General features: G+C 70.1%; 2 protein-coding genes across 2 annotated transcripts; one reads left to right on the top strand and one right to left on the bottom strand.

Annotated features, from left to right (window-relative positions):
* Positions 1–7,696: 7,696 nt before the first annotated feature.
* Positions 7,697–10,027, bottom strand: POLR3GL (RNA polymerase III subunit GL). The gene is given in 8 exon segments (XM_040538887.1): positions 7,697–8,005; positions 8,096–8,209; positions 8,319–8,392; positions 8,487–8,543; positions 8,649–8,717; positions 8,799–8,928; positions 9,873–9,908; positions 9,910–10,027. Coding segments are annotated over 8 exon segments (651 nt in total). The 5' UTR covers positions 9,994–10,027; the 3' UTR covers positions 7,697–7,918.
* Positions 10,028–11,867: 1,840 nt separating this feature from the next.
* Positions 11,868–15,361, top strand: ANKRD34A (ankyrin repeat domain 34A). Its single transcript, XM_040538886.1, has 2 exons — positions 11,868–12,176; positions 13,030–15,361. The coding sequence occupies exon 2, from the start codon at positions 13,246–13,248 to the stop codon at positions 14,605–14,607; it is 1,362 nt and encodes a 453-aa protein (XP_040394820.1). The 5' UTR covers positions 11,868–12,176; positions 13,030–13,245; the 3' UTR covers positions 14,608–15,361.
* Positions 15,362–15,522: the final 161 nt, after the last annotated feature.

The raw sequence follows: 15,522 nt of genomic DNA, 5'->3' as shown, positions 1-15,522 counted from the left end.
CCCCACAAAAACGCCCATCGAGGTGGTGGCGGGCGAGGATGAGGTTTTAGGAGGAGAAGCCGCCCTCGGGACCGCTCCGCGCATGGCGGGGAAGGGGAAACTGAGGCACCGAGCGGCAGCTCCCCGGTGCCTGGTCCGCATGGGGTGGGAAATTCCTGCGCGCTCACGGGCTCGGCATCCCCACCGCTCTCCATCGCCGCCGGCCTGTTGTGGCAACGGGCGCTCGCGCGCCCCGCGGCCCCTTCCTCCGGCCCTTTTTTGGGGGATGTGGGTGAAAGTTGACGGAAAATCTGACGGCGACGTGACGCTACCTGCAGCCGCTGGCTTGTCCAGGAACGGGGCCCAGATCCCTCGAGAGGAAAACAGCCCGCGTGCGGCCCGACCTTGGCCGAGCCGCTGCGCTCCCTCACCCGTCCCCTACTTGGCGGACGCCCCTCCCTCGCCGAGCACCCCAACGCCTCCGGGGGGGGGTGGGGGTGGCTGCAGGACCCCCGGGGGCACCGCGACCACCCCACAGCGTGAGGACGTGCCTTGAACCCTGCACTCCACACCACGGCCGCCGTGCCTCAGTTTCCCCACCCTGCCCGCTGCAGCCCCCACGTCCCCTGTCCTCCCCCCCACCCCGTAGCTGGCCCTTATCTCACCGCCGCCGGCACGGCGCGGCACCAGCTCGGCACGTAGGAGCCTTATCGGCGGGATGCCGGCGGCTCCGGCTGTGCCAGGCCAGCACGGCCCCGTAGGACGGACCCCGTCCCCGAGCCCCGTCCCCAAGTCCTGTCCCCGTCCCTGTCCCCGAGCCCTGTCCCCATCCCCGACCCCGAGCCCCTGCCGCCGGCCGGTGGTGCAGCGCGGGGCTCAGCACCCTTCGGTTCACCAACCCAGTCCGGAGCCGTTTCCCATTTCTCCGAATTATTATTGTTTTTTTTTATTACCCAAGAACAAAGCAAGATCACACAAAAAACACCCCCCTCCCCCCCTTACTCCCCCCCCGCCCCAGACAAACGGGGTCCGGATTTGCCATTTCTGGAGCAAAACCAGCCCCAGCTCGGGGCCTGCCCAGGCGTTTGGGCTCGGGCAGCCCCCCGGCACCGCTCGGGGTTTATCTCCCCTCGCCCAGCCCCAGCCCCGCGGCGCTTATCTCGCGGGGTCCAGCTGGGCCCGGGGGACGTCAGGGTACAAGAAGTGCTGCAGGGCTCTGACGCCCGGCGCTGTCACCCCGTGTCCCCGGCACGTCACGGCACCGTCCCACGACCGCAGCTCCGTCCCCGTTTCCCCCCCCACCCCCCCCCCTCCTCGCTGCGGGGCTGTTTTGGGGTGCTCAGGCCCCCCACGGCACAGCCTCTCCCCACACCCATGGGTGCAAGGCTCAGGGTGCCCTCAGCGGGCAGCCCGCTGCCCCCCACGCCTGCTCCCAGCCCCTCCATCGCTTCGCCCCCGTGCCTCAGTTTCCCTTCGTGGGTTGATGCCCTGCGTGGGAGGGGATTTGGGGGGGGGGGACACACACACACCGAGATGCCGTCCCCGTGCCCGGCTGGCACGGCCGCGGGGCCGGGCTGCCCTCCAAGCAGGTGAAGGGGGAGCCCGGCTCCGGCCCAAGTACGGGCAGGAAGAGCTTTATGGGGCGGGGGCTGCAGCCAGCTGGGGGTCCTGGGGGGCGGCGGGCAGCCCCTGCGAGCAGAGAGCCCCCCCAAAATAACCCCACAGCCCGGGACCGCGCGGCAGCGCTGCGCACCCAGCTGGGGAGACACCCCCAGACCCCACACCCCCACTTTGGGACCCGCCCCAGCCCCCGGGGTGGATCTGCCCCGCTCAGGGGCAACACGAGCCGCAGAGACCCTACAATAAACAAAGGCCCCAGGTGTGTTTTGTTTGTTTTTTATTGTTTTGTTGTTGTTGTTGCTGTCCCGCTGCACCGTTCGAGGAAGGGCGCGGGGCACGCTGCCAGGGCGGGGACGGAGGCCACCTCGCCGTCACCTCCCCGGCCGCTGCCAGCCCCTTTGGGTGCCAGCGGAGCCCGAAGCCGCAGCCTCAGCAACATCTGCGCCCGTGCCCAGCCCAGCCCCGCTTTATGGCCCCGATAAAAACCAATTCGGGCCATAAAGAGGGGAGGGGAGGAAAAAAAAAAAAAAAAAAAAACCACCCTGGCTAGGGGGCTCGGGTGGGCACGGCAGCTGGGGCCGTGCGCCACAGGGAGTGGGATCATGCCCCTGCGCACCCGGGGGCGATGGGGCTGCGTCCCGACCCCGCATCTCCCCCAGCCCCACACCGGCCCCATTGCCGGGGTGGGGGGGATTTATTTGCTCGCCCCTCCCTGCCCAGCTGTCCCTGCCCAGGCAGGGATTTTTCCAGCGAGCTGTTTACGGCGATGCGCCGCCGAGCTGGGGACGAGCCACCGCTGGTCCCTACAAGGACTCGTCACCGAGCCCCCTGCGATGGGACACTGCGGCCGGCCCGGGGAGCGGCGTGGCCTTGGCTAAATTGGGCTAAAAACGGGCTATCTTTGGAAAAAAAGGGCTTGAAGCCCCTCTGCGTGCTGCCAAGGGGGTCCCTGTGCACAAGGCGGGGGGTTGGGGGGGGGGGTCTCTCTGCCCCCGGAGCCACCCCAAGGGCTGGATCGCCGTCCCTCTGTTCATCCCCGTGTCCATCCGTCCGTCCAGCACACCACCACCCACCCTGCGTCCCCCCCACCCCATCCTGGGGGCTGCTGCAGATCCGCTGTGGGATTTGGGGCTCCGCTGGGTCCCCCGGGACAAGCAGAAGGAACGGGCGGCGGAGGGGACGAGGCGCTCCTCTTCCCTGCGGGGCAGCGGGGCCGGGGCTGGGGGGCCAAGCCCCGTGGGGTCCCAAGGGGTTCCCAAGGGCTCCCAAGGGGACGAAATAAGTGGGGGAGCCCGGAGCAGAGCCCCCCCCCATGCACACCCCGCTCCCGGTGCCGCCCGGCGGCCCCGCAGCTGGCTGCTCGCCCCGGCTGCTGGCACGGGGCCCGCGCTGGCTCCGGCCCCGCTGCGCGGTGGCTCCAACTCGGCCAAAGGTCCCGGGCGGCTCAGCCCCCGCCACTGCCAAGCCGCAGCCCCGGGGGGATGGCGACGGCCCCAAAACCCACAGCGGGGTGCAGAGGAGCTGCTCTGGGCACCAGGATTTGAGGTTCCCCATTGATTTCGGGGCGCCTCATCCTGCCTTCGCTACTCCATGCACCCCTCACCCCCCAGCACCTCGGGGTCTGGGCTCAGCTCCTCGCCTCCGCATTTTTTTTTTTTTAGCATTATTATTATTATTATTTTTTTCCTTGCAAAAGAACAAATAACCGAGTCACTTGATGCGGGCTGCAGGTTTCCAGGTCACTTGTTTACGGCGGGGCGGGGGCTCTGCCAGCTCTTGCTTTTTTGCACTTCTGATCCTCGATGTGCTCCGCTGGAAACTATTTGCTCGGCAGCTGGCTTGGCTCGCGGCGCTGCCGGAAGGCGCTTGCAGCGCCGCGGTCCCACCGACTATTTTGGCTGCCCGCGGTCGCTGCCTTCCCCTTGTCACCTCCTGCAGCAAAGTGGGTCAAAGGCTACGGTGGGGGGGGGGGGCCTGATCCTGGGGCTGGGGGGGGGAGGATAATCGCAGCCCCCGGGCGAGCGGGAAGGGTCGCGATGCCAGTGCGAGCATTTTGGGGCTCTGCCCCCCCCCACCCCCCAAAAAAAAATCTGAGGTCACCCTGGGCACAGCCAGCAATCTGCTGGCAGCTCCTGCGCGGAGGGGGAAAGGCAGCCGCAGGGTAAACAGGAGGCAGAATTTATCTCGGATCGAGCCCTCGAAACGCTCCCGGGGGATTCGGTTCGCAGCGGGCAGGCCGCCCGAACGCTGACATTCGCCCGCCGACCTTTACGGGTGGGTTTTTTTTTTCTTTTTTTTTTTTTTTTTTTTTTTTCTTCTCGGGAGGCACCGCCAAGACCCGCTGAACTTCTCCGCTTTTCCGTTTAATTTTAGCTCCGCTCCCGGTGAGCCGCAGCTCGCCAAGGTCACTGCTGGCCCGGGCCCTTGCAGCCCCCACCTAATCCGGGCTGGAAACGCGGCAGCGGGCGGTTAATATTAGCCGTGGCGCTGGAGCTCCCCGCGAACGAAGCCAATTTGGGTAAAGGGCGAGCGCTATTGTCTGCGGCGGGCAGCACGTGGGAATTTCTTTCCGATCGCCGGTGCTGGCAGCGTGGTGTGAGAGCAGGATCAGGCCCCGGGTGCTGCAATTCCCTGCTCCCAGCCCCGCACACCCCTGTCCCCAATCCTGCACCCCCCCCCCCCTTCCCCAATCCTGCACCCCCATGCCCGCAGCCCCGCACCCCCCCCCCAGCTCTCAGGAGGATTTGGGAGCACCCCGGGGCCGATGGCCCTTTGTGGGGTGCCGCAGAGATTCGGGATCTGCCCCGTCCCCATCGGGGCAGCGGGATGGGTGTGTGTGGGGGGGGATCAGCCCCCCCCCCCCCCCCCCCCCCACCCTACCTCAGACTTCAGATGCTGCCCCCCACAACCCCCAGCCCCGTCCTTGCTCCAAAGAGCCCAAACTACGGGGTGTCCTTGAAAGGGGGACCCCCCCCCCCCCCCCCCCCAAACCACCCCCCCCCCCACCCCCAAAGGGACCAAAATCCATCGTCTGGGTCCCCCCCAAGGGAAAAACCCAAAGCCAGGAGCCGGCGGAGCCGCGGCGCAGCAGCGAAGGGGTAAAAATAGCGGCGAGCAGCGGCCGGGCTCGGCCGAGGCGGCGCACGAGGAGCCCACGCGCCGCCTGCGTGCACCGGGGAGGAAGAGGCCCCGCTCCTCCTCCTCCTCGCTCCCCGGCCTATGGGGAAACTGAGGCATGGAGAGAAGGCACAGCAGCGGCTTTGGGGCCCTGGGGTTGCAGAGCTCCCCCCGTCAGATTGGGGGGGGGGGGGGCAGCTCCCCCAGCCCCGTGCCCAAATCCCCGTGCCCGAATCCCCGGCCGTGGGAGCAGGGCACGGCCGGGGTTGTTCCCAGCCCCAAATTCCCCCTCGCTTGACTCACCCCATTACTCAGCCCTGGCTGCCGGGGCTGTTATTTATAGAGCAGTTTTATTCCTTGAGGTGGGGCCGGATCCTTCCCTTTGTGCCCCAAGGGGGAGCCCGGTGCCGTGGGGGCCCCCGTGAGCCCCCCCCCCCCCCCCCCAGACGGGGCGCAGACCCCCGGAGCTGTGCAGGGAAATCGCCACCTCCTGGGGACCCCCCCCCCCCGCTGGTGGTTTTCGGACTGGGGGGGGGGGGGGGAACGCACATGGGGCACGACCCGGGGCATCTCTCAGCTTCGGGGACACCCCAAGGAAGGAAGAAAACGAGGGCTGGGGGGGGGGGGGGGGGGGCAAACCAAACAAACATTGCAGCTTCACCGTTTCCAGCAGTTTTGGCACCAATTCCCACCCCGGCCCTTCAACCCAGGGCCCCCCAGCACCTTCTGGCTCCGTCCCCCCGCAGCCCCCGGGGGACAAACGGGCACTGCCGTGCCCCCCCCCCCGCCCGACATCAGCACCCATCACCCCCCAGGGACCCCTCAGCGCCCCCAGCCCTATGGCGCGGGTTCAACGCTGCGTTTTTATTGCCGGGGAGCTGAAAACAAAGCCATAAACAGGAACCTCCCCGGGGCGGGGGGGGGCCGGGGGTTACGGCACTTCCCCAGCACACGAAGTTCCCGTGGGTGGCCCCCCCCCGGCCTGTGGGGGTTCTGCCGGGTCCCCTCGTAACGCCAAAAATTCCTGTTCCCCCCCCCCCCCCCCCAGCCTGCTTTTCTTGCTGCTGGTGCAGGAGCTGAATTGGGCAGGGCTCAGCCCAGCACCTCCAACTGCCCCCACTGGGGGGGGGGCTGGGTTTTTGGGGGGGGGGTACAAATCACATCACCGAGCCCCTCCCCCCCCCCCCCGGAGGCTTTGGGGTGGCTGCAGATAAATGGGGGGGGGGTGAATGGGGCCGTGGGGATGGGGCCCCCCCCCTCCCAAAAAAAATCCCACATTGCAACCTCCTGCTCCTGCACCCTACATCGGGTGGGGGTCGGGGGAGGGGGGGGGGTCGGGGGCAACTTGGTGCCATTTGTCCCCCCCCAAAGGTGGTGGCATAGCCCTGGGGGGGGGGGGGGGGGGGCAGGGGGACAAGGGACAACCAAACCCACGCACGGATCCTGGCACCCTGTGGGGTGGGGCCGCTGGGGCTCCGAGGGACCCCCCCCCTCCAGGCACCGGGACACCCCCCCCACCCACCATGGGCGCAGCAGCACCCACCCCGTGCGCCCGGTGGGTGCCACGTGCCCGCCCCGCACACGGCCGGGGAGCTCGGGGCACCCGAGTGTGAGCGATCCCGGGGTGCTGGGGCAGAAAGCTCCCAGCCCAGCCCTGCACCTGGGGGGGAAAGGGGGGGGGGGTGTGTGCGCGTGGGGCCCCCACCCTGCCGCTCCCAGCACCCAAGGGTGCCCGGCCTCCGCTACGGGGCATCCGTAGGGGTCAAAGAGGGGTGTGTGTGGGGGGGAAACGTGGCTCCGGGGTAGGTCCCGGCCCCCGCCAAGCCCATCACGCCACTCCGCAACAGCAGGTAAAGGCGCCAGCAACCCTACAATAACAACAGGCTGCTCATGAGCAGCGCTCACGAGACCCTACAATAACAACCTGGCCGGGCAGGGCAATCCCAGGGCGCTGGTCGGCAAACAACCCTACAATAAATAAATAACAAGCCCCGTTCGCCCAGCAGCTCCGCGCCGGCAGGGGGGTGGCGGCAAGGGGTCGGGGGGGGGGTCCCTGGAGGCGTTTGGGTGGGTGTTGGGGGGGGGGGGGTACCCGCGCGTAAACAGGCTCGGGAACGGGACGTGGCGTGCCCGGAGCGGGGTGAGATGAGCTGGGGGGGGGCTGCACGGGCTGGGACCCCCCCCCCCCCACGCACAGGTGGCTGCAGGGGGGTCCCTACCCCCGACCCCTTCCCTGTCCCCATTCTTTTCCCTCCCGCTCGCCCTTCGCCAGTACAAACCAGTGCTGGAACTGGTGCCGCCCGCCCCGCTCCGGCCCCGCTCGTTTTGTCGCAGCCGGTGCCAGGCACAGCTTGGGGGGGGGGGGGGGGTGTCAGGCATGGCCGCCCCCCCCCCGCCACCCTGAGACCCCCGGGGGCATTGTTGGCTCTTCCCAGAACCTACAAGCAGCAGCTTTGGGGAGAAATGGGGGGGGGGGGCACGGCCTCCGCGTGGGAATCCCATGGGGGGCTGGGGGCTGTGACCCCCCCCCCGCTGCAAGGCAGGATCCAGCCTGGAAGGGGACAAGGACCTGAGCCACCCCCCCCCCGCAGGGACGGGGTCAGCTCGGGACCCCCCCTTTTCACCCACCCCCCCCCATCCCAAAAAGTTGGAGGCCACGGGACGAGACGTGAAAAGAAAAACCCGAACTTTAATCCACCCAAACCGGTAAAAAAAGCTCCAAACGTTAAAAAGCTGCCGTGAAATGGGGGGGGGGGGGGGGGGGGCAAGGCCCAGAAAGGGGTCCTTTTCCCCCAAAACGGCACAGGGTGAGCCGGGGGGGGGAGCCCACGGCCGCCCCCAGCCCCGATCCTTCCCCCCCCCCCCCCCCCCCCCAAAACCAAACGCAGCCCATTAAAACCTGCCCCCGCGCCCCCCCCCCGCAGGGGTTCGGGCCCCACGGGACCCCCGAGCTGGAGGGGGCAGCGGGGTCGCCCCCCCCCCCCCCCCCATTACCATCCTGGGGGGGGGGGGGGGGGCACCCGGTGCTGCGGCCGCGGCACCCGTCCCTGGAGCACAAGTGCCACCTGCCGGCCGCCCTGACTGGGAGCACTGGGGTCCCCAGTACGGGGGTGTGCTGGGAGGCACTGGGACCCCCCCGTGGGGGTGGGCTGGGGGGGGGGGGGGGGGCGCCGGGCCCCCCGGTGTCCCGGGGGGGGGGCGCTCAGTAAACGGCCTCGTCCATGTTGTCGTCGCTGTCGCCGCCGAAGTCCTCCCCGTTGTCGAAGTAGGACATGATGTAGTCGGTCTCCTGGGGACGGGGAGAAGGCGTGGGGAGAACCCCCCCCCCCCCAAAAAAAAAACACCCCACAGCCGGGAGGTGACGACCCCCCCCCCTCACCTCCTCGTGCTCCTCCTCGTCGTACTCCTCTTCCTCCTCTTCCTTGCCTTCCTCCTCCTCCTCCTTCTCCTCTTCCTCCTCCGACGTCACCTCCTCCTCCTTCTTCTCCAGGCTCTGGGGGTGCCGTTCACCCGTGAACCCCCCCAAAAAAAACTGCTGGGCCCCCCCCCCCCGCCAGCATTAATTATGGGGGGGGGCACATCCGAGCCTTCGGCCTCGTTACCTCCAGCTTCTTAATGGCCTCCTCCTTGTCGAGCGCCACCCGCTGCTTGCTCTTGGGGACGAGGACGGTGGTCCCTGGGGGGGGGACGGGGTGGGGGGAGCGTCACCCACCCTGGGGGGGGGGACAAACACGGGGGAGGGGGGGGCCGGGGCAGCGCGGGGTACTCACGGCCTTTCCGCAGCCTCCGCACCCGGATCTTCAGCTCCCGCGGCAGCCGCCTCCAGTCTGGGGGGGGGAGCAGGGGCTGGATCAGCCCCCCATAAACTCCCCCCCCCAAAAAAAAAGTCCCCCCCCCCCCCCCCCCCCCCCCCCAAAAAAAAAACCACGCACCTGGGTTCCAATCGATGGCGCCGTCAACGGGGCTGGAGACCTGGTACTTGTCCGAGTAGCGCTCGATGTCTGCGGGGCGGGGGGGACGTCAGCGGGGTCGCGCTCTGGGGTGAGGGGGGGGGGTCCCCAAATCCCCCCCCGCCCCCGTACCCCTGCGGGGCGCCCCGGGTTTGACGAAGTAGGGCAGGTTCTTCATGGCGCCGCGCAGCTCCTGCTTGAGGGCCAGCATGTACTCCAGCTCCTCGCCCCCCGGCAGCGGCACCGGGCGGTACTCCACGGGCTGCGGGGGACACGGGGCGGGAGGGGACAGGATGGGACCCCACTTGGCACCCCAATTGTCACCCCGCCTGGCACCCAACTGGCACCCAACTGGCACCCCGCCTGGCACCCCAATTGTCACCCCGACTGGCACCCAACTGGCACCCCAATTGTCACCCCACCTGCCATCCTGCCACCCCGATTGCCACCCCAATCATCACCCTGCCTGCCCTCCTGTCACCCCAACTGTCACCCCCACTGCCACCCCCACTGCCATCCCGTCAGCCCGACGGCCACCCCAATCGGTACACCAACGGCCCTCCCGGCTGTCACCCCGGCTGTCACCCTGATTTCCATCCTGTCACCCCGACGGCCACCCCAATTGCCACCCTGCCTGCCCTCCTGGCACCCCAACTGTCACCCCAATTGCCACCCTGTCACCCCCACGGCCACCCCAATCGGTACACCAACGGCCCTCCCGACTGTCACCCCGGCTGTCACCCCGACTGGCACCATCACCCCACCTGGCGCCCTAACTGCCGTCCTGTCACCCTGCTTGTCACCCTGACTGCCATCCTGTCCCCCCAGTTGTCACCCTGACTGCCACCCTGGCACCCCAGCTGTCACCCCGGCTCCCGCCACCCCAAATGTCACCCTGACTGCCACCCGAGTTGTCACCCCAACTGCCACCTCGACTGTCACCCCAGTAGGCGTGCCAGCTGCCATCCTGTCACCCCAGTTGTCACCCCAGTTGTCACCCCGACTGTCACCCTGTCCCCCCAGTTGTCACCCCGACTGCCATCCTGTCCCCCCAGTTGTCACCCCGACTGCCACCCCCATCGCCACCCCCCCCCGCCGCCACCCAACCGTCCCCCGGGGGGGGGGGTGCTGCGTGCGATGACCCCAGCAGGGCCCAGCCCCGCGCCCCGCTGTCGGGGATCCCCCCCCCCCCCCCCCCAAACTCACCGGGAAGAGGGGGGAGGGCTGCAGGGTGGGGGGGGGGCAGCGCGTCCCCCTTGCCGATGCCCACGGCCTCCACGTTGAAGGTCAGCTGCCCGCGGCCCCGGCCCCGGCCTCGGCCCGCCATGGTGGGGGGGGGGGGGGGGGGGCACGGAGCCGGGGGGGCTGCGGGGGGCACAGAGCAGGGGAGGGGGCGGCCGGGGGAGGGGGTAAAGCGGGGGGAGACAGGGGGAGGGGAACCCCTAAGGGATGGGGGGGGTGGGATGGGGCACCCCTGAAAAGGGAGATGGGGGGGGGAAGCCCTAAAAAGGGAGATGGGGGGGGGGGACACCCCTAAAGAGATATGGGGGGGAATGGGGCAGGGCGCCCCTAAAGGGATATGGGGGAACCCCTAAAAAGGGATATGGGGGGGGCACCCCTAAAGGGATGTGGGGGGGTAATGGGATGGGGCGCCCCTAAAGGGACACGGGGGGGCCCCTAAAGCACACGGGGGGGCCCTAAACAGGGACACGGGGTGGCGGGAACGGGACGGGGCCCCCCTCAGGGACACGGCAGGGCTGGGGGGGGGACGGGGCCCCCCTCAGGGCCCCGGGGCCGCTCCTCCCGGCCCCCCCCGGTGCCGGTGCCGGTGCCGGTGCCGGTGCCCCCCCCGCTCCCAGCTCGGCCCCGTACCTCCAACGCGCATGCGCCGCCGCGCCACGTGCGGCCGGGGGGGGGGGGAGGCTGCGGAAGGGCGAGGGCCGCGCTGATTGGTGGGAGATGGGGCCAATCAGAAGGCGGAGCGGGAAGAGGGGCGGGGAAAGGGGCGGGGCTGGGGCGATGAATGGGGCAGGGGAGGGAATGAATGGGGAGGGGGGGAATGGGGTGAATGGGGTGGGATGGGGTGAATGGGGGTGGGTTGGGATGGGATTGGGACTGGGATTGGGGTTGGGATTGGGGTTGGGATCGGATTGGGATGGGGATGGGATGGGGATGGGGATGGGATGGATGGGGATGGGATGGGGGATGGGATGGGATGGGGATGGGATGGGGATGGGATGGGGATGGGATGGGATGGGGATGGGATGGGGATGGGATGGGGATGGGATGGGAGGGATGGGATGGGATGGGATGGGATGGGATGGGGATGGGGATGGGATGGGGGGGATGGGGATGGGATGGGAAGGGATGGGATGGGATGGGATGGGATGGGATGGGATGGGATGGGGGATGGGATGGGGATGGGGGATGGGATGGGGATGGGATGGGATGGGGATGGGATGGGGATGGGATGGGATGGATGGGATGGATGGGGATGGGATGGGGATGGGATGGGGATGGGATGGGATGGGATGGGATGGGGATGGGATTGGGATGGGATGGGGATGGGGATGGGATGGGGATGGGATGGGGATGGGATAGGGATGGGGATGGGATGGGGATGGGACGGGGATGGGATGGGGATGGGGATGGGATGGGATGGGATGGGATGGGATGGGATGGGATGGGACGGGGATGGGATGGGATGGGATGGGATGGGATGGGATGGGATGGGGATGAAGGACAACTCAACAGTGGCTGGGGGCAGGGATAAAAATCAGGCTGAAGAAAGTGAGGGGAAGAGGACTGGGCAGAAGGAGGCTCCCTGTCCCAGCACCTCAGCCCCGTGTCCCGTGGTGCCCACCCAACTGCCCCCCAGCCCCAGCCCCGCTGCCCTGGGGCGCCTCAGCCCCGCAGCGTTGCGGCATCCAGCCGTGCTGACCCACAGCCCCCACGGCCATCGATCGCCCCATGGCCCCAGCCCCGCTTTCCCACAGCCCCCAACCCACCGTCCCGTGCCCCCGCCTCCCTGCTGTCCCAGAGCCTCCTGCCCCACGGCCCCCAGCCTCCTGGGGCCTCCTGCCCCAATGCCCCATACCCCCCCCCCGCCCCGCTGCGCTCTGCCCCCTATCCCCACTGCCCCACGGCCCCCCAGCCCCGCCGCCTCGTGCCCCCCAGCCCCGCTGCGTCGGGCCCCATCGCCCTTCCCATCGCACCCCCGCGCAGCGCAGGCTGCTCGGCGCAGCGGGTTCGGCGCTGGCTCCGCCGCCGCCGGGTGATTCATCCCCATCCAGCCCTCCCCGCGCCGGGAGCTGCCAAAAATAGTGATGCGGGGAGGGGGGGGGATAAACCCTCCAAATAACCTCCCCTGCCTCCTTCCCCCTCGCGAAGCCCACGGCCGGCCGGGATGGCGGCCACCGGGAGATGGCCCCGGCACCTCCATCGCCCCGACACCGGGGACCCCGGGGACCCCGACACGGCGCTGGGGGATGCCACGCTCCGGTTACCACGGTAACAGAGAAAGGCAGGGATGGAGGGATGGGGGGGGGTCCCTCTCTGAGGGGGGGGCTGGGAAGGGGTGTCCCCCCCCCCCCCAGCAGGGTCGGGACGGTGCAGCCCTAAGCACCAGGCCTGGGCTCGGCTGCAGACGGCATCTTGTTGGGGGGCCGCTGGCAGCCAGGCTTGAAAATGGGGGGGCTGCGGGGGGGGCCTGGTGGTTTCTTCCCCATTTTCCTGGCTGGCCGGAGAGCTGAGGATGAGCTGCAGTAACCATGGGAACCGTGCAGGCAGGGGATGCGGGAGGGGATTGGGGAACGGGCAGGGGGTGGGGGGGATTGGGGGTACGGGGAGGGGATGTGGGGGTGTCAGGGGTACGGGCAGGGATGCAGGGGGGGCACGGGGGGATACGGGGCGCAAGAAGGGGGTGCAGGAAGGGGGACAGGGGATTTGGGGGCTATGGGAGAGGAGACAGCAGGGCTGCAGGTGGCTGCAGGTGGGGGCCTGGAGGGGTAGAGGGGAAGGGAAGGAGGGTGGAGGAAGGGGGCCCTGGGGATTTGGGGCCGCAGGCACCGCGCAGGGATGGGGGCACAGCCCGAAGGCAATGGCAGAGAGGCCCCCGGGGCTGCAGGGCACCGGGGGCTGCGCGGTGACAGCTGGTCGCCTCCCCGGGAACTGTCCCCTCCGCAGCCCCCATCCGTGCCCCCCCCAAGCCTGAGCGGCCCCACGGCCCCGGGGGGAGCACAGGAGGGGGGCAGCGACCATGGCAGCTGGGGAAACTGAGGCAGGGAGCTGGGACTGCCGGCGGGGAGGGATCGGAGGGGTTTCAACGTGCAGCGCTAAGCGCGCGCCGCTCCTGCGCCCCCAGGGCCACGCGACGTCCCCGTGCCGCGTCCCCCTGACGCCCTGGGAACGCCACACCCACGCGCCGGCCCCGCTCCGTGTCCCGCTGCGGTGAGCGCGCGATGCTCCAGGACCACCCCGTCCCCGCACCGTCCCCTCGCCGTTCCCCGCTGCCGTAGGCACGCGATGCTCCGAGCTCCTCGGCACCGCCGCGCGCCGTGCCGGTGGCCCTGAGCGTGCGATGCCCAGCCCCGTGCGCCGCCCGCCCGGGGCCGCGGCGCCTCCTGGCCTGGCCATGCTGCCCGCGGACGGCTCGGCGCTGCTGCGGGCCGTGGCCCAGGGCAAGTTTCGCCTCACCCGGCTGCTGCTGGAAGGGGGAGCCTACATCAATGAGGGCAACGCCGCGGGGCAGACGCCGCTGATGGCCGCGTGCCGGGCTCGCTACGCCGACCCGCTGGAGCAGCCCCGCATGGTGCGCTACCTCCTGGAGAACGGCGCCGACCCCAACATCCCCGACAAGACGGGCAAGACGGCGCTGATGCACGCCTGCGCTGAGCGCGCTGGGGCCGCCGTGGCCGCCGTGCTGCTGGCCCACGGCGCCGACCCCAGCGCCCGCGACTACGCCGGCGCCTCCGCTCTGGTTTACGCCATCAACCGGGGCGACCGGGAGACGCTGCAGGCGCTGCTGGACGCCTGCAAGGCACAGGGCAAGGAGGTGATCATCATCACCACCGACACGTCGCCCTCGGGCACCAAGACCACGCGGCAGTACCTGAACTCGCCCCCCTCGCCGGGGCTGGAGGAGAAGCGCTCGCCGGCGCTCTGCATGTCGCCCTCCGACATCGAGGTGCGCACGGCGGCCTCGCCGGCGGGCAGCGAGAAGGAGGAGGAGCGGGACGTCTTCCGCTTCCCACCGCCGCCGCCGCCGGCCGCCACCGCCGTGCCGGAGCCATCCCGCGCCCGGGGACGGCCGCTGAAGCGCCTCAACTCGGAGCCCTGGGGGCTGGTGGCCCCGGGGGTCGAGGCGTCGCGTGCCCCCCCGGAGCGTTTGGCCCCGGGGCTGGAGGGGCTGAGCCTCGGCACACGCCCCCGGCGCCACAGCGTCGAGGGCAGGGAGGCCGCGGGGCTGGCGGGGGCGGCCTGGGCCGAGCGGGTGCCTCCGGCTTGCCCCCAGCCGCTGGCACGGCGCAACACGGCCCCCGAGGCGGCGCGGGTCAAAGCAGGGCGCCGCGAGCCCCCCGACCCCGAGGGCTGCCCCTGGCCCCCCTCGCCACCCCCCTCACCGGGACGCGGGCGGCGATGCGTGGCCTCGGCCATGCCGCTGCCAACCCCCGAGTCCCCCCCCGGTGCCCGCCGCCGTGCTCCCGGCTTGCTGGAGCGCCGCGGCTCCGGCACGCTCCTGCTGGAGCCCCTGGCCTCGGGGCGCGCCGGCTTCTTGCCCCCCCTGCATGCCGGCCCGCACCCCCCCGGCCCTCGCGGGCTCCCGGTTCCCGGCTCGCCCAAGGGCCGCCGCAAGCTGCTGCGACGCCACTCGATGCAGACGGAGGAGATGCGGCTGCTGGCCAACTTCCAGAGCGCCCTGAGCCTGGAGCCGGGCACCTAAGGGCCCCCACGGCCTCCCCAGAGCGATGCCCGCAGCGCCCCTTCCCCTACCCACGTGTGCTGGCCCGGAGGGGGTCCCGGTCCCGGTCCTGGCTGCCACGGGGACATCCCGTGAAGGGACCACGCTCGTGGGCTGCCGTCCTCTCGCTGTTGCGGCCGTGAGTCTGCCGGGGCAGTGGGGACTGCGAGAGCGGAGAGCCCGACGGCACAGGCACCGGCCTGGGGCTCCCCGGGCAGGCTGGCGGCAACGTTCACTCTGAACCCTACTGATGACTGCGGGGGCCACGAAACAATTCTTCCATTGCTGCCGCTGGCAGAAACTTTGCACGTTTTTTTCAGGAGCTGGCACCCCCCGGCTCCCTCGCATCTTCATCCCGCTCCTTCCTCCCCCTCCCCAGCACCGCTTCTCCCCGCGGATCTCAGCGGCAGCAGCCGACAACCAGACCGCGCTCCGCACAAACCCATCTCCTGCTCCGCGTCGGCTGAGGCCCTGCCCCCCCCTTTTAGGGCCAGCGTTTTAGGGTGTCCCCGCTGGTCACACGCTGCTCGGGGCCGGGCGTGCTGAGCAATAACAGCCGCGGGACGCCCGTGTCCCAGGACAGCCCCTTCCCGGGGGGGGGGGTCTCTCCCCTGGTTTTGGCCACAGGGACACGCACGCCCCCCGCGTGCTGGGTGGGGGTGTTCCCAGGGGGGAGCGGGGATGGGGATGGGGGCACGCTGCCAGCATCCCCACGAATAAAGGCCCGGCACGGCTCATCCTGGCTGCGTGGTTTTGGGGGTCTGGGGGGATGGGGTTGGTTGGGGATCGCCCTGAGCCCCCCAGGGGCACTGCAGGGCTGTGGGGCACAACCAGGCCCTGCCCAGAGGTGCCCCAGCTCCTGCCCTCCCAAGGGGGCTGTGGGGTGGGGTGGGGGGC

The sequence above is a fragment of the Cygnus olor genome, chromosome 28 (assembly GCF_009769625.2).
Source record: "Cygnus olor isolate bCygOlo1 chromosome 28, bCygOlo1.pri.v2, whole genome shotgun sequence".
NCBI lineage: Eukaryota > Metazoa > Chordata > Aves > Anseriformes > Anatidae > Cygnus > Cygnus olor.
The sequence above is the reverse complement of the archived record's forward strand: the minus strand, read 5'-3'. Positions and strand labels throughout refer to the sequence as shown.